Here is a 20,696-nt window from a genome sequence, read left to right on the forward strand (position 1 = left end):
TGAATGCAGCTTTCATTTTAGGTCAGATTCTACCCAGTGCTGTGGAATCAAGGAAGACTTCCAGGTTCTTTGTCCAAAGCCAAAACTTATATCTTTCTGATATTTAAAAAACAAAAATCCCCAAGTAACAACCCCTCCCCCCCAAAAAAAATCATCCTCCCAAATTTTAGAGTTTAGAATCGTGTTACACAGGCGCAGTATTTGAAATATCACTTTGATGTGTTATAAAAGCAATCATGACATAAAAAATTGTTTTTCTTTCAAGAGTTATGTGAAGGGAAGGGACGTGAGTGCTAACTTTTAAAATTTGAAAACTGAACACCTGGAGATAATTATATTTTTAAATGTTTTCAGGCTGAGTCAGAGTTAATGGCAAATGGGAACCGTGTTAGATTGGCAGATGATTAGTAGAATTTATCATTATAATATGCTTAGCATAATAAATATGGTGGTCTTGATTATTCAGTGACAGTTTGTGTAGTAATTTTTCCATTAAAAGACTGTCAGTCTGTCAATAAATACATTCATTAGATCAAGTATGCCATGCTTAAAACATGTCTGGTTTCCAAAATACAATACTAGCTTTCTCCAATAAGACAAGACATCAGTAGTATTCAGATGTTTACAAAACAGACCTTAAGCAGATTTCACTTAAAAACATGAATTTTATAAAAAGACTGAAACACTAAATGTAAGCAAATCCTAGTAGCAGCCCTACCTCTACTTGTATGTAAGTCAACACGAAACAGGTCCAGGCAGGTTACAAAAAATTAGCTGAAAAGTCTTCTCATTTTGTTGATAAACTACACGAGTTGTGGTTACATACAGAAGGAGTGAGTGAAGGTTTCACAGACTTAAAATGTTATAATATCTCTTTCAGAAATTGTCCCAAAATTCTAGAAAAAGCTCATTTGGCTTTTGTGTGTGTGTGTGCGTGTTCAAATCATACGTCTGTCTGTAGAATGGAAATTCTGTCTGACAGGTAGACTGTAATCTTGGTGTGTGATCAGCCATTAGCCTTAGTTCTCTTTTGAGAAGGTAACTTTTTTTTATCAACAGTTTAAAACACTTTCTTTTTATATTAACTCATTTGTATTGAGACTGATGCTATGAAACGTTCATGCAATTAGTAGTCAGTAACATCTCAGTTTAGTATGAGAACAGTACCAGTTAAAGTTGCCAGAAAAGAAGTGTTCATATAATTTGGATTAATAGCTGAGATTAAAATTTTGTCTAGTTTATTCCTAATGATAGGACGCAAGGAGGTACTCAGTCTTATTCTAGTCCCTTTCTCTTCTCATCTGCCAGGTTTTCTCCAAGGAAGTAACACCCTCTCTTCCTTCCCCCCCCAAAAAAAAAAAATCAAAAACTCGCAAAGATTGCATTAGTCATCCACTGGTTTATTAGAGATTATTTGTAACTGTGATAAGAACTTGGACTTTGAATTTTCTAAATATACAGAAGGTGGAAGAGTATTGAGCAATTTTTCTCATTATCTCGCAGAGTAATCTCACAGGGTGTAGCATCGCTGAACTAATGGCCCTCAAATAGTAACTTATCAGAGCTGCTCAGGGATTCTTGCCATTGCTATAAAAAGACATTTGGCAATAAGCAGTATGTCATATTAGAAGCACAGCCATTTACTAGAACGTAAATACACTAACATACTTCACTTACAAACTCTTCAATGGCATCTGGTTCTAGAAAACTAAGTAGATGATTTTGAACATCATAGATAACTAGTCGTTCTAAATACTATAATTTTAAAGCAGTTGTGTCTTGAGATGAATGATAAATTACTGCATTTGTTACATATTTCTGTTGGGCATTTCGCCTGACCTCTCAGAGCTTTTTGGTAAATACTAATTAAGAAGTGATGACTCTTTTGCAGAAGGTTTGTCAGGTAGTTGGCACTCATTTTGCTGTTAAACAGAGAAACACACATCACTTGGTTCAGTCTCAGAGATCATTCCTTGACTGGAGTTTCCTAGTGTAAGCTCTGTGCTTGCTTCCCCCCGCCTCCCCGAGCTAATGAACATATCTAAAATGCTGTTTCCCCATCTCTGTAAGAAATTAGCTTGCCAGGTGTTAGACTGTCTTCCTCTTGCACTGCTGGAGCGGCTTGACTTTTTTTCCCCCGGTTATTGCTGTTGCTCTCTGTTACAGTCTGGCTTGCAGGAGCCATGCAGCAGGTGATGTGCCAGACCACATTGGTGCAGGGTTGGTGCTGTCTTGTTTGATGGCTCCCAGCTGCAAATGGAGTCCTGGCTGGTCATCATCTGAGTGGCGTATGATTGCTGTGTTTAGGACTGGGGGGAAAATAGGTCATATAAGCAGAACACGGATGTATTGATTCACATTTGCAAGAGCGTTATAGTCTTCCATACAGGTTGCAGGGGACTAGACTTTCACTCTTGGCTGTAGTTGTTGTAACTTCATGAGTAGCCTGTTTCTTTCACAGTTTAGTAAACTTAAGTCAGAATCTGTAAGCTGATCCTGGGATCAATCGGTGGTGGATTTGCGCACCTTTAACAATACTTGGCTGAGAAAGAGGTGTTACTGCTGTTGAGGAGAAAGGTGCCTTTCCACTCTGCTGATAGACCTGCTAATTCTTGGTTCTCTGGTAGGTCTGTAGTTTGCATATACTTGATTGCCAGACAGGTCTCTTAAGCAGGTGGTGATTACACAGATCATCAAGGAATCACAGGTGTCCAAGTATCAGTCCAGCAAATGTTCAATTAACATGTCCATGTGTAGGCAGAGCTGGGTACTCCCTGGAGCTGTCAGGTGTTTTGTGACTGAGAATTCATTGTTCCAAAGAACTACCTTTGTAATATACACTATTTTAACTGAAATGGTGCCAGCAATATATTAATGTTAATGGTTTCGTAGTAATTAAATAATTTATTTTCCATCACATTCATTGAATTAAGAGTGGTCAGGTTCCATCAAATGTTGAGGGTTTTTTTTTTTTTGGTAGAGGAATATCTGTTGCTCCTTTTGATGTTGTTCCTAAATAGAAATCCTGTAGAATTAATAAGAGCAAAACAAAACAAAACAAAACACCCACAACACTGCAAAAGCCAATGTAGGTCAATACTTGAGCTGCTGTTTTCAGGGGTGTTCCACACTGAAGGTCTAGTAGACCATACCAAAAGGTTGTCATAAAGTGAAAGTTAAAATGTTAGCTCCAATATAATTCTGACCATTAGGAGACATACTCACAGATAATTGTTATCCTTTGAGGAAATACGGTATTTAAGCTTGCTTGGCCTGAGGATAGGAGTCTCTTTGCTTTGTGTGTCTGAGGTCTACCTCTGATTCTCACTTTCTTGTTCTTTAAGATGGAGAGTGAATGGGGAGTGTTATTAAAAGCTAAGCTTTAGTGGCTGAGGAACGTAGCTCCCGAAGTTAAAAGAGACTCCCGTAACCGGCTGGGGACCAGCAATGAGTGGAGCCTTATCGGTTACAGTGAGGCTTGAATCCTCTATGCTCTGTGTGTGGCAGGGGACCTCCCAAGCCAATAAAGGAAAAATGTTAATGGAGTAAATGACAACATGAAGTATTTAAGAATTGTTTCTGTATGGAAGCTTAAACCCCCTTTTTTTTTTTTCCCTCCTTTTCAGAAAGAAGACACAGCTCCTCCAGTAAGCCGCCTTTGACTCCTCCCTCCTCTTCAGTATTTTCTCTCATTTCATCTTTCCCTTCAAAAAACAAAGGTAGCAGTGGAAGTGGGAGCAATCGTTCATCCAGTGGAGGTACTAGTGCATCATCAAATTCCAAGTTGTTGAAAACACCCAAAGACAAGCTGCAGATCAGCGGAAACAACAGGTTAATGCATTCGGTACAGCATAGCAAAGTTCCTCATGATAAAATGTGAGTATGCGTTTTGACAAAGAGTTAAATGTTATTACTTGCATAGACACTGCTATATCAGTAGAATTTCCTTTTGTTTCACAGGGTTTTTGGTTTAAGAGATAATCACTTTAAACTCCTCCATATCTTTTCCAGCAGCCTAGTCTAAGTTTATAGATAATACTCATGACTATAGCGCTTGCAAAGCTGTATCTTAAATCACTATAAATAAAGGTCATTTTACTAGGGGCTCTTAATTCTTTGATCTAATCTGCATACTTTGATCATGAGCGAGTTTTAGCTCTGATTCAGGTAATTTTTGACCTGCGCGTGTGAGATTGCAGAACTGATAATATAATTTACTGTCACAGAATGGGGCATTTCTCACTGGACATAACAGGCCCATTCCAATTGCTTTGGTGATATGCTGCATCTGGGAATCCAAATAACAGTTTCTGAAGTCCCTGATGTCTCTCTGAAATACTTACAAGGAAATGGGGAAAAGAGGACAGAAGAGATTATGGACATCATAAAAAATGTGAAAATAAAAAAGATAATAAAACTGGGAAAAAAGGAGGAAGTTCTACATTTGCATTGTGAATAGATCAGAGTATTGTTGAGTAATAACATATTTTAAGTACTTTTTATAATTTATGACTGTAACTTTCAATTTTTGCCCGTTTGTTTTTCATAAATAATAGTATGACTCCATCTGTCAAAGTGGAAAAGATTCATCCAAAGATAGATGGTGCCCAACTGAAAGCTGCTGTTGGTCCAACTTGTTCTACTACTGTGAGTTCCTCAATAAAGACTGGCCTTAATTGTCCCTCAATACCAAAGCCACCCTTGCCTTCCCCTGGACAGATACTGAATGGTAAAGGTCTTCTCTCTGTGCCTCCATTTTTGGAAAAGAAACCTGAAGAAAATACAAATAATAGGAAATTTTTACATAAAAGATTGTCAGGTAATTGTTTTTAATTATTATTTGCTATATTCCTCTTAGTAGTGTATCTATAGAAATACATATATAGAATATATATAGAAATAAGTTTCAAAAGTAAATTAAACACTTTTATAACACTGTAATTTGTAATTAGATATGTTTTATGTATTAGAATTTAAATCTATAACTTGGCATACTCCTAAAGGATGCAAACAACTTGAAATGTGGCTATTGCTTTCAGAAACCATACAGACCTCGAAGGCCTGTCAGTACTTAGTTTTAAAATTACACTTTTCTACTATCTTTAAACGTTTTCTTTTCCTAATTTCTATATGGAAGGTCCAAATGTACATAGAAAATGGAACAACTAGCACCTTATAAACTCAAAAATGTAAACCCAGCCTGCTCTTTACACTTTAAACACAATAACTTTAAGTGTTAGTAGAATGGTAGAAAAGTTCTTAACACCAAAACCAACAACAAAACCACCATTTGTTTGTCACAGTTCATACTGATGGTGACCTCTAATCCTAACGTGCAGGATCTACTCCTCCTTTGGGGTCCCTTACAGCTGTAAATTTCTCCATTCTGTTTGTAGACTTGAGATCTGTATTTCAGCACACCATAAACTTGCTGAGAGTGTAGAAAATTTTATTTGTACAATTTTATTGTGCATTTTTATTTGTACAGTTGCCTGTGTTACATTTGAAAACAGTTTTCAATGTGGTTAATTTTTATAATGAAAATAAATGTTAGTATTTCAAAATGTCTTTTGATAACTTTTCAATACTGTGTACCTTTGACAGAGAGAGAATTTGATCCTGATATATACTGTGGTGTCATTGATGTGGAAACCAGGAAACCTTGTACTAGGTCTTTGACATGCAAGGTAGGATATCTTAATCAGAATAAGAATATATAAAGTTTTAATTCAATTTCCTGAGGAATTTTTTTCTGAAATTGTTTTCTGAAAACAGAAAACTACAGATTTTTGTTGTCAGTAATTACCACTGTAAATGGTACCTCTCAAAACATGTTGCCCAGAACCAAGAAGGAATTGTTTTCGAAGTTCAGTTCGTTATTTATTCAAAAACATATTTCTTAAAGTAACCTGGAGATTTGTATCTTTGTATAAAACTTTTAAACATGGATGCTGACATGGGACAGATTATATTATTCCACATGTAGGGTAGTAGGTGGCCAGCATGTTCTTTTTGGGGATAACCTTTGGGTCGTAGATGAATTTTAAAATTCCTCATAAGCATTAAAGGTATTATTTGTTTATGCAGGATTTAAATAAATCAAACTCCTCCCCTCTCACACCCCCTCCCTTCCCCCCAGCAGAGCCTGCAGCAGATACTTAGGAGGTATTTGTGTAAATGCTAATGCTGCTTGATGTATGACTACAGCCAACTCAGAAATGAGTCTTCTGAAAAAGCCACAGAGTATGCCTAGAGGTCAAACTCGAAATTAAACAATCCATAAAAACTTGCGGTCAGATGAAATGTGTCCTCTGGCTCAAAAATCTTGGGGGCAGGGGGGTATCACTTAGTCCCGAGGAACCAAAAAGCCAGATCCCCTGCAACTGTGTAATATTTAGCTACTTTCCTGCAAAGCAGGTAAACTGTCAGTAGGGGAAGCATCTGGTAAATAAACCACCTATGGAACAAAGGTAAATGAAGCTGGTACTAATGACCCCGAGGAATTGAACTTGAACACGTTGCCCTTTTGGAATTACAGGGGGAGGCAATTGTTTTGCTAATAGAGGAGGGAAAAGCTTCAAGGTTTTACAAGAGAACATAGGCAAATTAAAAGTGTAAAAGAGAAAGAAAGTAAAAATGTTTCTCAGCAATTCCTTATATTATACCTACTCTCAAAATATTTTTCGGAATTGCTATTTGTGTCTGAATTGTGATGATAACTTTTACCTGCTAAAATGAACCCAATCAAACCTTTTGTGCCATATGAAAAAAGGTATTGTATGTGACTTTAGCAATTCAAAAAAATGATTTCCATCTATTTCACTTTACCTAGAATTTGTGCCATATATACACGTACACACCTTACCATGTGTAGCATTCAAGACACTCAAAGGACTTTGAGTTCTGTCTGACTGTGGATTCTGCTGTATTTTTTTGCATTCCTTAATATCTATTTGATTACATTAGTTTTCAAGGAATACATTAGTACATAGAAGGAAGCAAAGTATTTTTGTAAATATTTTTCATGTGTCCCATTAAAAGTCTGATTTTAAACATTATTGTGTTAAATACTTTCTTAAGTGGAAGTAAATATTTAGTATTTTTGGTTGTGCACTAGTTGGCAATTAAAATATCAATGCAAATAAGATTTTCAATTCTAGTCTTAACAGTGTAAGAACCTTGGCAGTTTCTTTTTTAAAAAGAAATTTGAAAGAAGCCTCTCACTCAATTGCTGTTTTTTGTATCAGACAGGGATATAATCATCCACCAAGCAATTTTAAAGTTGTTTTCTAAGTCATTCTTCCATTTGTTTACTAAACCATGAGTGTGATGATTTTTTTCTGTTTTAGAGCTCTAGACACGTGTTTTGAGTGTTTGATTTCCACAAATCTAATAGCCTGGGATTAATGATTTATTCATGGTTTTGCAGACACATTCCTTAACCCAGCGGAGGGCTGTACAGGGTCGAAGAAAACGATTTGATGTGTTATTAGCCGAGCACAAAAGCAAAACCAGGGAAAAGGAACTTCTTCGACATTCGGATCATCATCAGCAGATGCCCCCTCTCAGGGAACCACATCCCTCACCTACTAAAACTTCCCAGGAGCTGCACCAAAATTCTTACGGAGTTACTCTTACAGAATCAAAGCCTTTATTACCTAATAAGCCCAAACCTCACCCCCCCAGTCTTCCAAGGTAAGGAAAATCTGCGGATCCAATGGTATGAAATTAATGCTGGTAGCTTCATCAGGTGGATTTTGAAAGAGCGATATGGATATGTTGGACGGGGCAGTATTTTTGCTCTAGGCCTGGTGACTGTCTGTCTGCAATTAGCAATTACATGCTGAGCTGTAACTCCTAGCAAGGAGGGTTTGGTGTTTGAAACAGTAAAAGCGGACTCGCATCAATGAAAGCGGTTCAGCAACGGTTGAGCAATGCTGCTTTTCCAGGGGTACCATACCTCCTGTCCTTCCTCTCGGTAGATGTGTTATGAGACTATGGAAAATATCAGAAATCTGTTAATGTAGATTTCCTTCTGTCAGTAATAGTAAGCACTTAAGCTTGGAATTTTTAACTAGACTTAGTTCAATAACACCTTTACTGCTTGCCTTGCCCAGGCCTCCAGGCTGTCCAGCCCAGCACAGTGGAAATGCCCCTAGCGAGTCTCCTTCTGTCCACGAGTCCCCGCACCCTCCCTTGCCTGCAGCTGAGCCAGCATCTCGGTTATCCAGTGATGAGGGAGAATGTGATGAAAAAGAAGAGCCTGTTGAAAAACTGGACTGTCATTATTCAGGTCATCATCCTCAACCAGCCGCTGTACGTTTTAAGTAAAAGTTAACCTTGGTCTCTTGCTGGCTCTGAACTTGTAAACAAATTACTTAGGGGTTTTAAGGGTGGTTTTCTATTGGGTATGCGATTTTTTTTTTTTCCCTAGATTTTAAGAAAATTATTTTGTTGCCTAGTAGGCAGTGAAGGTTTAACTGTAGTTGCAAAGTAAACGTGCTAAAGAAATATGTTTGGAGCTCACTTCGCCAATCCAAAAGAAATCAAAATGCCAAAATACCAAAGATGAAATTGGTAACTGCTCTAAAGGGCTGTGGCTTTGGAATAAGGACATGTAAACAGTGCCTTTTTGGTGAGATTTTGTTACTGGACTTTCACACACACACACACGCACGTTTTTTACTCGAGGTGCCAATCATCACAGTAAAGGTAGCAGTAATGTGTTGTTTTAATCTCCTTCTTTTTAAAACAGACTACAAGCAGATAGCTCCTCAGAAGTAGATGTTACATATATATTTATAATGTTTTTATACACACGCTACTGTCCTTCCCTGTTCTAATCAGAGGGATTCAAATTTGACCACTGTTTTTGGCCATAAATATGGGAGTATCGGATGGGAAGAAAATGATCCCAATATACCAAGGCCAAAAATTTAAAATAGTTGTTATACCATAGAAATAAAAATTCTAGTTTATATATTTTTATCCTTGAATTAAACAGCTAAAAACATATTTGTTTAGCAATATTTATTTATAAACAAGTGCATTGTTATTCAGAGAGTTGTTACTGAAAGCAGAAACACCAATAAAAATCTGTCTTTTCAGTTTTGCACATTTGGTAGTCGGCAAATTGGAAGAGGTTATTACGTGTTTGACAAGCGGTGGAACCATATTCGATGTGCACTTGACTTCATGTTGGAGAAGCATCTTAATTCACAGATGTGGAAGTGAGTAGAAGTGAAAGAGTTCTTATTCTTCTTGGTATTTGTAGAAATACATAAAGCCTGTGATTCTAGTTAAAGAACAGTAATCTTGTGTTCAGATTAATCAGATCAAGGGTTGATAGTCTATGCTTTATACTTTTTGCAACAATTAACTGTTAATTTAATAAAATTAGTTAATAAAAGATTTTAGTGGCATTAATCAACGTCAAGGTACAATCACTTTAACGTAGCATTATTAGACTGGGTATTATTCCGAAGAATGGTAGCTACGTAGGTTTTTCTTTGTTTTTCTGTTCACCTGCAGGAAAATTCCTCCGGCATCTACTAACACAGCATCAGTTCGTGCACCACATCGGACAAACTCGATGCCTGCTTCACAGTACGGTGTCAGTGCAGCAGGTTTCCTCTTACCCACCACGGTTATGTCATCGCCAGCATTGGTATCTCCTTCCTGTGTGTCTCTGAATAATAAATCGGTACCATCACATGGAACGACACTAAATGCCAATCCTGCTACTTTGGGTGCAGTGGATCCTGTCTGCAGTATGCAATCAAGACAAGTGTCTTCATCCCCTTCAACACCTACAGTGCTTTCCTCTGTACCTTCACCTATGCCCAGCAAACCTCAGAAAATGAAATCCAGCAAATCTTTTAAACCTAAGGAATCTTCTGCTGGCAGTGGCACCTGTAACAGTACCGGCAGCGTCAGTAGCAGCGGCGGCTCAGGAAAGAAGCGTAAAAACAGTTCCGCACTGCTAGCACCTTCTCATTCCACAGAGTCCTTTAGAAAAAACTGTGTGGTTAACTCTGGAAACTCTGGGACCTCCTATCATCCATCGGTGACAGCTTCGTCCCACAGCGTTGGCCTCAACTGTATGACTAGCAAAGCTAACTCTGTTAGCCTCAAACATGACCAATCAGGGAGGGGTCCTCCGACTGGAAGCCCTGCAGAATCGATAAAGAGAATGAGTGTGATGATGAACAGCAGCGACTCCACGCTCTCCTTAGGGCCGTTTGTTCATCAATCCAGCGAGCTGACTGTGAATTCACACAGCAGTTTTTCACATTCGCATACTTCCCTTGACAAATTAATAGGAAAGAAAAGAAAGTGCTCACCTGGTTCAAGCAGCATAAACAGCAGCAGCAGCAGCAGCAAATCAAACAAAGTTGCCAAATTGACATCGGTGAACAATGTTCATGCAAAACACACTGGTGCAATCCCAGGGACGCAAGGGCTGATGAACAATTCTCTCTTTCATCAGGTATGAAATTTTGTCTCGGACTAAGCCAATATGAACATGCCTCTTCACGTGCTTATATTAGATGTGTTCTCTTAATTATTAGCTAGCTAATTCCAGATCCTATGCAAGTAAAAGATAGTTCTCTTATTTGTCCACTACTCATTTTCAGTGTTTTTATAGTACGTTTACACAAGATTTTTATAAACACTCTCATAAAGTGTAGCTTTCTTTTTTAAAGTAACCTTCAATATGACGTTCCAAGTTCTTTAGATGTTGCCTGTGAATTGCTCTCAGATGAAATTCAGTCCTCACATTTTAAAAAAATAATTTTAAAAGTAAATCTTGCCAGCCGTGGAGCTGAGCTGCACGTCTCAGCCTGACTTCTTGTTTCTGTGTCAGTAATAAACATTCTACAAAGCGGAACATGACGATGCTGATAACAGAACTGTGATACTGTGATAAAATAAGCCTATTATCCCAAGGTGTCATTGGCTAACTTCTTAGTAATAACGAGATTAAATGTTATAAATAAGATAGAAACCTTTTTAGTCAGTAAAGCAAACAGATTTACTCTAAAGGAAGCAGATCTCCTGAATACATAAGATCCCATTTTAAAAATTAGTTTGGGGGGTTGTTTTTTGGTGTTTTTTTTTTTTTTTAAACGCACTGGAAAAGTAATGTATTGGGAGAGAAAGTTCCTGAGAAATTAGGATGAGAGATAATTTGGAAACCGGTAGCTCAGACTGCTTAATAAAACTATTCAAATTGGCTTGGAGGATCACATGGAGGGGTAAAAATAATTTGATACAGCTCGAGGAGAGTACAGAAGATGGAATTTTAGAGAGTAGCTATAATAGTAGATTTTTTGAGATTGAAAACCCAAGAAATTTTTTGTTTCCTCTGGTGCTAATAACCTGAAATCTGTGTACCCGGAGAGCCAGGAGGTCAGTAAGAGCTTTTTCAGAATGGTTTCTGAATTTTCAGTTTCAGCCATAGAGGAAGATTTTCACCATATGTTGTGTTTACTGTAACGAGAAAAGCATTCAGATGACTGAATGTATTTTTGGACTTATTTAATATTTACTATTTCAAGTGTGCAATATAAATACAGGAGAAACAGAATTTGAGTGAATTAAGGACGGAAATCCTGTCCGAAACCATTATAACTTTAAAGAGCTCTAGCTTGAGAATTGTCAGGTCTTGGAGAAGCCAACTGCATGTTAGTGGTGTCGCATTGTGCCTGCTGATTCTCCCCAAAATATGCTCTTGTTATCCAGAAAATGTCTTAAGGGCGTCTGCTCTAACAGCCTGGCTCACTCATCCTTCTCTTTCTTTCGCTTGCTCAAAAGCCAAAGGCACGTCCCTGATAGCTGAATGCACCGTGGTGAGAAACGAACTGGACAATTTTCACTACAAGCAAAACCTCCATCTGGAATTCTGGACTCCAAGATGCCTTGACTTTTCCCAACTTCCCATGGTCCTCAGGTGTGGAAATCTACTGGACTGTCATTTAAACAAGGAATTTCCCTGAAGCCATGTCTGTAGCAGCAAATATACTAGAAATGGACACTGGATGAAGTTCAGCCACACAATTGCTCTTATCAGTGTTAACGGTGGTCTGGACTGTTTGCTACAAATCTGTGAGATTTTCCTTACAGGAGTACATCATCTTGCCACTATTTGACATAGATTGGCTGGGCAAACGAATGTTTTCTGGGGGGAAATAAACGTTACTGTGGACTTATTTTTATACTGATGGTGTCTTTTGTAGGTGATAGCTAACCAGACAGACACCCTCAATGGAGAGGACCCCGCGACAAGGGGGAAAAATGTGTGAGGCACAATGGAAAGAAGCCCTCAAGAAGGGAATATGGCTTTAGTGTTTTTATAGCAATGTTCCTTTAATGGAATATAAAAATAGCACAATTCAAAAAATAGTCTGTGTTTTGCCCAGCCTTTTGCAAGTAATTTGGGATAAGAAGCTATCAGGAGTTTAAAACAAAAGAAAACAAACCCAACAAAAAACAGAAAAACTTGTTTGAGGCGATCGCTCAGAAAACAAGTATAAAAATGTCGTACTTGCATGACACAAAACCTATTTTTTATCCTTTTGAATAAGATTTGATTGCAGAAGAAAATAAGTTAATTTAGGTTTTTTAAAAATCCCAAAACATGAAACAGACAAAGGCAAATAACCTCTAAAACTATATGCCCAAAGAACGTATTTATTGACCTATACTGTATACCATAGGCCTTTGTTATTTAAAAAAAAAAAAAAACAGTTGTATTGGTTAAATTAGGCTGGATTTGCCTTCCAGCCGGTAAAAATAGCCCTTTTAAAACTAATTATTTAAAGTATTTAAATATTTTCTAAAAAACATAAAAGTCAGTTACTTTATGCCTTGTTTGTATAACTAAATCGTTAACGTGTTACGCTTTCAACCACTCAGTACAATTTTTTTCAAAATTCTGGAATAAACGCCAATTTGACAGCCGAGTTCACCGTAAAGCGCAGATGTGTGCGTCACAGTCATCCCACACCTACCCAGGCTTTGTGAATAAAGGGGGCTTTACACAGTTTTATATAGTCCAGTCAATTTTTATGAAATACTTTGTCTTGCTTCAAAACACCTCAAAAGTGAATTCTGCTAAAGGGCTTACTGTATTATGATTTGATTCGTCTGGATGCTTTTAAGTTTTTAAACATCAGGTAAAGTCTCAAAACTGACTAAACTTTTATTAAGGGGCAAAGCAAAGGAAAACAAATTCCTAACCAAGAAGATATTTTTTTTTTCTGCCTTAAAGGGGCACCAGCTATTGCTGAGAAGAGACAATCTGAGCCTGTCCAAGTGTTCGCGTAGCCCAGCCTTCTCCCCAGTTCTGGTGGCAAGCAGTACATCAGGGAATCCAAAGCCACTCTGAGTAGCAGTTGCTTAGTTGTTTACCTAACAATGCTTTCAGTTTAACCTGAACTTGCTACGAAATCATTGTTACACAGCAAAACAACAAGAAGCCTCTATGCAGACACTTTAGCTTTGAATCGATACAAAAGATCACACTGAGAAAGCAACGTACTAGAGACGCTTATTATGCAAACTTTAAAAAAAAAAAAACAAACAAAAAAAAACCAGACAGCTTTTCAGGAACAAAAGGATTCGTATTTAATAAGATGCCCTGTTGAAAGGATTGTTAGGACTGCGATTGGTTTAACGTAAAAGGAACCAAAGTGATACGCCACAAAGAGAAATCAAAGCGTATTAAATCCTGCACGTTTGGAGTGAAATCCACGCGTTGATGAAGTCCCTGGGGCAGAGCTTCCGCTTCAGGATAGCGTCAGTCACAAGTGCAGTTTGACACTTGATAGGCAAAAAGGTAAAGGAAACAAAAATTGGGCAAGAGTGAACGCTAGCGAGTTTGTGATCGAACTCTCCTCTGGTTTTTTTAAGGTTCTGTTGATCTGAAAGCATAAATGGCAAATCCGTGCTCCTTCGATAGCACGCAGACGTGTTAAAAAGTGAATTCCTGATCGCTGCTCGTACAGAGCCAGTGTCTGCAGTCACCTGCGTCGCGTGGGTTTAAGCCATTGGGAGTAAAGAGTTAGAACATTGTAAATTCTGTCTGCCCTTGAGCATAGACCTGCTTAAATACTATGTTTTAGATCTTGGTTACAAGCAGAACATTGTTCCTGAAGCTTTTATTGTCACATAGTTCTTACTGTAAATAACTAAGGAAGCTTAAAATTAATTTTCCTTGCAAAATTGAATTTGCAGTGGCTGGGTTGTTTCTAGACAGATTTTGGTATTAATTTAAGAGATACAGTTTTTATAGTCTTTCCAACTTCTCGTTATGACTCCTGCAGTTTTCTTAACCTAAAAAATTGCTGCAATGATGAACAAAGAATTATACAAGAAAAAAAAAAACATACTTTTGTATCTTTATTTTGGAATTTCTTGTTCTATTATAAATATTGAAGTATCCCTATTTCAGAAGACATATTTTGTTAATTGATTGTACATATTTAAATATGTATTTTTGCACAGGTCTTTTTTTCTTATATCCAGTTTTGGTACAATTGAGATCATCTAGTATTTATTTATTAATTAATTAAAAAAAAAAAGCAAATACCTTTTTATAATTTGAAGTGGTTCACTGCCAAGCCAATAGTTAACATGCCTACTTTGCAACTTAAGGGATGCCTCCGTTTTGTGAAAGCTGTGTCCCTTTTCACGTCTTGGGAGTGGATACACGCAAACTATTGCCCGGGTCCTGCAGTCGGGTTCTGCCGCAGGAACCCGAGCGCAGGATTGGAGCCGAAATGGTCGATACGGCATTGCTTATCAGTTGCCTGATTCCCAGAAGACTACATTTAGTTAAGTGACACACTGCTTCTCTTTTTTTAGTGTTTGTGTGCGTGTGTGTGCGTGCGCATTTGTGTGGGTCTCATGTGGTTTAAAACTAACGGAAAAACTGAAAGTGCCTGATATAACTAGTTTTAAGCTTGGACTGTTTAGACAGCTTCTCCTTAAAAGACTTGAATGTTCAGTTGAAATTTTGGAGCTTGCTTTTTCCATCTATATATAATATATGTGTGCGTGTGTATATGTATGTGTGCATGTATATATATACACACATACATATATATATATATTTTTTTCTGAAATTAATGAGATGGGTTGACAAAAGAAAGCGAATGATGCTGGTAACTTTTGTAAAATCTTTTAATTAGAATACCTTGTGTTGGAACAATCCCATCGATAACTCATATTTAATGTAATGCCGAGGGTTTGAAATATGGTTTTAACCAGCAGTTTATTTAACTGTCTCATTTTGGGAAGGGAGGGAGAAGGGGAGTTACTCATTCATGAATGAAATAACTTAGAAAATAAATGTTCAAAATATTCGGTATTCCAGGAAAACAAAACAGACAAAGAAAACCAAGTAAGTACCTCTTAAAACCATTAAAAAATAAAGATGTGATTTCCACATGACATTTCTAAGGCAGTTGTCTTCCTGTAAGAGTTCTCTTGCCAAGGAATCTCTCTCTCGTCTTTCACTCATTCTGTCCTGGAGGAGGGAATTGGGCTTAGAAAGATTCTTAAATGTTTCACTGTTCAGCAGAAAATAACCATTTTTACCTTTTGTGCAAGATATTTTACGTTTTAAAGATAATTTTAAAATGAGCACTACATAATGTCAATGTGAATGTAGGCCTTGAAAGCATCTTGCTCGGTGTTGAGCCTGGTTCTAAAAGCAATCTCCTGTGTAAAATGTGTGAATAGTTTGATAATTTGTATACATAATCAAGAGCATCTGATCAGCTGAACTCTGTGTTGGCTGCTGTATAGTACATGAACAAATGTCATGGGATAGAAAAATTACTTTGGATATTTAAAAGAAAAATAAATATATAGTCTATTTGTTTTGTAACAAGTTTCTGTAAATAAAATAATTTATACTATTTATAAGAAAAAGTTGTGCTTTGCTTCATGAAAAAGATTAGTTTGTTGAACAAACATGTTACTAAACAAGGCAATAAAATTAGGACTTTTCAATAAATGAGGTTGGTTGCATGGAATACACTATATGTTTCTGCTTCATTATAAAACCATTCACCATTAAAGGAAAACATTATCTGTATCGGTGCCTATGTGAACTAATTTCAGAGAATTGGATGTGGTCAAATTCTGTCACTGTGCCTCGGCATCGCGTGAGCGGCTGCAGAGTCAGCCCGGTAGGATCGGATCTTTACGTACTACGGGGTTTTGGTACCTGTTTTTGAGAGGTGCCTGTGTCGACTCCGCAGTATTTTTCCTGTGCAAAGGACGTTTTGTTACTTAAGGTTCACGCTTTATATTGTTTCCTAAGTAGAATAATGAGAAGCAGCTTTTACAACCCCAAATGCGGTGTGTTGAATGATCACGTTTCCTTTTTTTTGTTTTTTTTTCCTTCCAAAAAAGCATCTTCCCTCTTTTCACAGTTCAAAGATCCAGTGTGTGACTTCAACAGGTTAAATACTCTTGCAGGCTTTTCTCTGCGTGTGACTCGGGACTCGCGCGTGGTGGATGACTTCGGAGGAGCGGTTTGTAAAACCGGTAAAACTCCTGTTAGTGGGATAGGAATTCATAGTTACATCCATGGCAATGCTGCCTTTATTCATTCTCTCTCTCTCTCTCTCTCCCCCCCACCCCCACCCCCCCACCCCCCTCCTCCCCCCCACCCTTTTTCTCTTACAACAGCAAGAACAAAGTTTTCTTTAGTATTTGGAACAAATGCTACAAGATATAAATGGGGGGTGAGGCAGCAAGCAGGTTCTGCTTTGCCTTTTTATAATGAGTACTTCTAATATTTCTACATTTAACTTATGTTTTGTGTTGACTGAAGATTTTTATTTATTTTCTATCTCGCCTTCCTGCAAATACCTTTCTTTTCTAGTAGCGATTTCTAATTTCTGCTCCATGCTCTAAACTGTTGGCACTGAAGCTGGTTGTGCTGGGCTGTGCAGGAGGCGGGAGCTCGCGCAGCAGAGCAGAGCTCTCTGCTTGTCATCACGTTCAGGCAAGTTCGTGACTCTGAGCTGCCTGCGTCTGCTTCAGAATTGAAGGCTTAACTCTGCATGTAACTGCATTTAAAAAAGGGTTCTGTAGCCTCTGAAACGGGCAAGATGAAGGAAGAGGGGAAAAAGTTGCGTTTATCCCATATAACCCTGAGCAATTTGAGGTATCTGGGAGCTCTGCAGGTTTGGAGTGTCCTCCCTCTCCCCTTCCTTTACTGCGTTAGGCACCGCTACCGGCACCCTGCAGCGCGGTGCCGGGGAGCCCTGACCTCGGGGCAGAGAGCAGAGCTGCCCGGTGGGGTATCGCTTCTCCCAGTGACTCGCTCAGTCCGGTCGAGGGGTTTGTCATGAAAAATGCCTTCTGACCAGGTGCTGGAGTAGAGCCCCATAAACAGACTGACTTCCCTGAAGTGGACAGAGAGCAGTTTCTCTCCTGTCACTGATTGTCTCATAGGAAAATACTCCAGTTTATGTCCAGGAAGAGCTACTTGCTGATGAAGGAGTTTGAGCCTGACAGGGCGTGCAATGCAAATCCAAATGTCAGAGGTTCTCTGTGTGTATGCTTTTGTGTACATGCGCATATTGCCGATACCCTTTGCATTTGAAACGGAAGCTGGTGATGTGTCCTTGGAACCCGAAGGTGTCAGCCTTCTCCTGGCAGAGACGCGTTGGGCTCAAAGGCTACAACCTGCCTTTGGTTGGAAAACTCCTAAATCCTGGTCCTGCCCCTGCAGCGCGTGCAGCTCTGGAGGCAGGGGTGCGCAGCTGGCCCGGTGCCCTCGCTGCGTGCAGCCGGGCCGACAGCAAACGGCCCCGACACCCGTTGCCTTTGTAGGCTGAAGCGCTCCGTGGCCGCCGTTACTTATGCCAGCTACTGAAACAACCAATACAAGGGCTTGCAATTGGCTTTATTTAAATGCAAATTCCTGTTGGTTCATTATTATCACGTTCTGCTGCAACAAATAATCAAACACACGTGGCTTGTAGGATCCACCACGGGACTCTTAATTTGACTGAATGCTTTTCTCAGTGCTTTGGCTCAGAACTGCATTAGCTGCTGGATTTGTTCCTAACAAGCAGCATGGGATCTTTGTCGCGGAGAAATGGCATATGCTTGTTTTGGTTTTGTTTTTCTGGCCCACCAAACTTCAGGGAAATCTCAAAAACCTTTTCTGAAGTTGCTCAAACTAACCTGGAGTCAAACTTCATTGCAAAGGACGAAAACTGGCCTGAGAGATGCAGTCAGTCAAACAGCCTTGTCCACGCCCGTGGGGAATGACTACAGCTGACATCTGTAGCCACATCGGTACGAAAGCTTTCTCCAGCATCAGCAGGGACAGCGCGTTGCTGCTCGGTTTAGCTGCTCTCCAACACGGTGCTGGAAATTTTCCTTGTCCTCCATTTTTTTGCAGTTGAGCTCCCTTCACCCATGTCCCTTCCAGTCCACAACAGGTGACTTTTTTTCAAGAGTGAGCGCCTTGTCCCTTGCCTGCAAGGCTAGACCTTAAACTCTGGAGCCCAGCATTTAGTGAGAGAAGAAGTGGAGCTGTTGGCAGGCCAGCAGACAGGTGAGCCAAAAAATGTTTGCACGCAAACTAGATCTCACCCATTTTGTAGCAGCTCTACCGACAAACCCGACAACGCTCCATCTCCCGTCCTTCCCTCCTGCGTTCCCAAAGCTTAATGGCAGTGCACGTGTTGCGGAGCAAGGTGGAAAGCGTCCCTGTGGTGTGGCTGTATCTTGAAATCTGTGTCTGATTCCGGCTACCTTGTTGGGAGTATGAAGTCAGCCTTCCAAAGCGAAATTGGAGAATGGCATTAGTTCAAGGAACTGCACAAGCTTAAATTACGAGAGAGAATGTACAACTTTGGCATGTGGGCTATAAATCCATGGAAAGGTGTCAAGACCGAGGCATGAACGGGTATGGCTGGAGTGCCACTCACGATCAGAGTTAAATAAATGGAAATTATGAGATGAAATAAACCAAAGGCAAAACTAACATGATCACGGGACAGTGAAAGGTAACTTGAGGTTACTTCAGGGTTTAAATCAGAAGCTTCTGATTTGATGTGGAAATTGGGGTAGGCGGTTAAAAATGATAGAGTAGAAAAAATGATGCCCTTGATCAGCTCAAGGCCTGACCACCCTGGACCCCTCAGCATTCCTACTCTTTGGAAAAGACTACGTACCAGATTGCTTTTTCTTTTTTTCAGGAGAGCAGTAAACAGCTGCTCTGGCTATGCCTTGTGCATCCAGCTGTGGACTTCAGGAGGCGCTGCCTTTCCCTGCAACTGTCCAGATTTTTATCCCACCACTATTTGGCATGGCTGAGAGGCTGAACTGCTGCTGAAAGCCTTAAAATTCTTCAGGTAAAATTGCCGCGACTTTCTTGCCAGGCCTTGGCCCAAAAAGCTTTGTCAAGAAGCTCTGCAGGTTCCTCCCGGATCCTCCTTCGCAGGACACAGGCTGAGATCAGGAAATGAGCAAGGCAAGTCGGGATCTTTAAAGGAGGTCTTTAAAAATTGTCTCTAGTGCGATTAGCATTTTTCTGGATAACGCTGACATCATCTTGACAAAGATTCGTGCTAGAATTAATGTATTGGCGGCACAGTGAAAATGAATTCTCGCTGCGCTCTGGTAGGATCTGTGCGCTTCCGTTTTGAACTTTCTGTTTTTTCACCTACCTGAGCAGAGAACACCAGGTTCTGAACTGCTTGGCTCCCACAGGGTGACAGTGATGATAAAAAGTGAAAGCTCTGCAAATATCTTACAGCACGCTAAGAATCTTCAGTAATACTTTTATTTTCCTCACAAAGTAGACATTTCTAGGGTTTTTTTTCCTGTTGCTTTTACCTGTACTAAAGATTTCTCTTGAGTGAATGAAGCCTGCGTCAGCCTAGTTTTCTTAGGTTTCTATTCCCTTCAACTTACAGTTAAAAATATATATGGTAATACATAAGCTGACTGGAAATCCTGAGATTTATTTCAAGAAGCTTTGATACAGTTAAGGCCAGTTCAAGTACAAATACATTGGAAAGGAAAATTCATCTGTGTACCAGAGATGAAATCCCTCAGTTCAGTGAAGCCTACAGCCCACACCGTCTGCAGCATGGTCTGCAGCATGGTCTTCTGATACGCTTAACACTTGCATGCACGGCAGGTGGAAAAGACGTTACCAGAAGGCAGCCAGAACTAAAGTCTTCCTAGCTGGCTATACTTCATCCGATATGGAACAGATCTAGAAAAACTGAGAGATGTTATTGCAGCTCTGTAAAGTCTGAATATTGGCCTAAGTCAATTAAAACTTTGTAAGAAGCGATCTGTGTGTGAACACACAAAATACAGAATCAATAGCTGACCACATGGTAAACAAACTAGGCGGCTCTTTTATTACTCTCACTGTTCTAAAGAAAGCGAAGAGCAGAATTTTCTTCTAATCGGTACCATCTGAAATTTAAATCTTTAAACTCAGCTAGATAGCTGCTACTTGGAAAAAACAAAACAGCTTCTAGTAAGTAGTAAAAGAAACCCCCAAATCATTAGGTCATATTTTGGGTTTCAGAACAGTTCAACAGAGAGTATTAGTGGACCCTCAGCATTATTGCTGAGGAGTCCAACCTCGGGCAGGTGGCAGCGACTCAAAGACGGGAGATCCTCCATGATCTCCCAGGAAG

At 39.3% G+C, this 20,696-nt stretch overlaps 1 protein-coding gene across 5 annotated transcripts in view; it reads left to right on the forward strand.

The window, feature by feature from the left end:
- The window catches only part of ATXN7 (ataxin 7), a 90,519-nt gene extending 74,481 nt beyond the window's left edge, over positions 1 to 16,038 (forward strand). For all 5 annotated transcript variants that reach the window (XM_076346565.1, XM_076346566.1, XM_076346564.1 and 2 more), the window contains 8 exons: positions 3,627 to 3,876; positions 4,557 to 4,819; positions 5,605 to 5,687; positions 7,430 to 7,695; positions 8,118 to 8,316; positions 9,109 to 9,230; positions 9,532 to 10,489; positions 11,818 to 16,038. In XM_076346565.1, coding sequence (XP_076202680.1) covers positions 3,627 to 3,876; positions 4,557 to 4,819; positions 5,605 to 5,687; positions 7,430 to 7,695; positions 8,118 to 8,316; positions 9,109 to 9,230; positions 9,532 to 10,489; positions 11,818 to 11,835 — 2,159 coding nt within the window. In that variant the 3' untranslated portion in view covers positions 11,836 to 16,038. The remainder of the gene's footprint in view (positions 1 to 3,626; positions 3,877 to 4,556; positions 4,820 to 5,604; positions 5,688 to 7,429; positions 7,696 to 8,117; positions 8,317 to 9,108; positions 9,231 to 9,531; positions 10,490 to 11,817) is intronic.
- The last annotated feature ends 4,658 nt before the right edge of the window (positions 16,039 to 20,696 follow it).

Source organism: Aptenodytes patagonicus, chromosome 8 (assembly GCF_965638725.1).
Source record: "Aptenodytes patagonicus chromosome 8, bAptPat1.pri.cur, whole genome shotgun sequence".
NCBI lineage: Eukaryota > Metazoa > Chordata > Aves > Sphenisciformes > Spheniscidae > Aptenodytes > Aptenodytes patagonicus.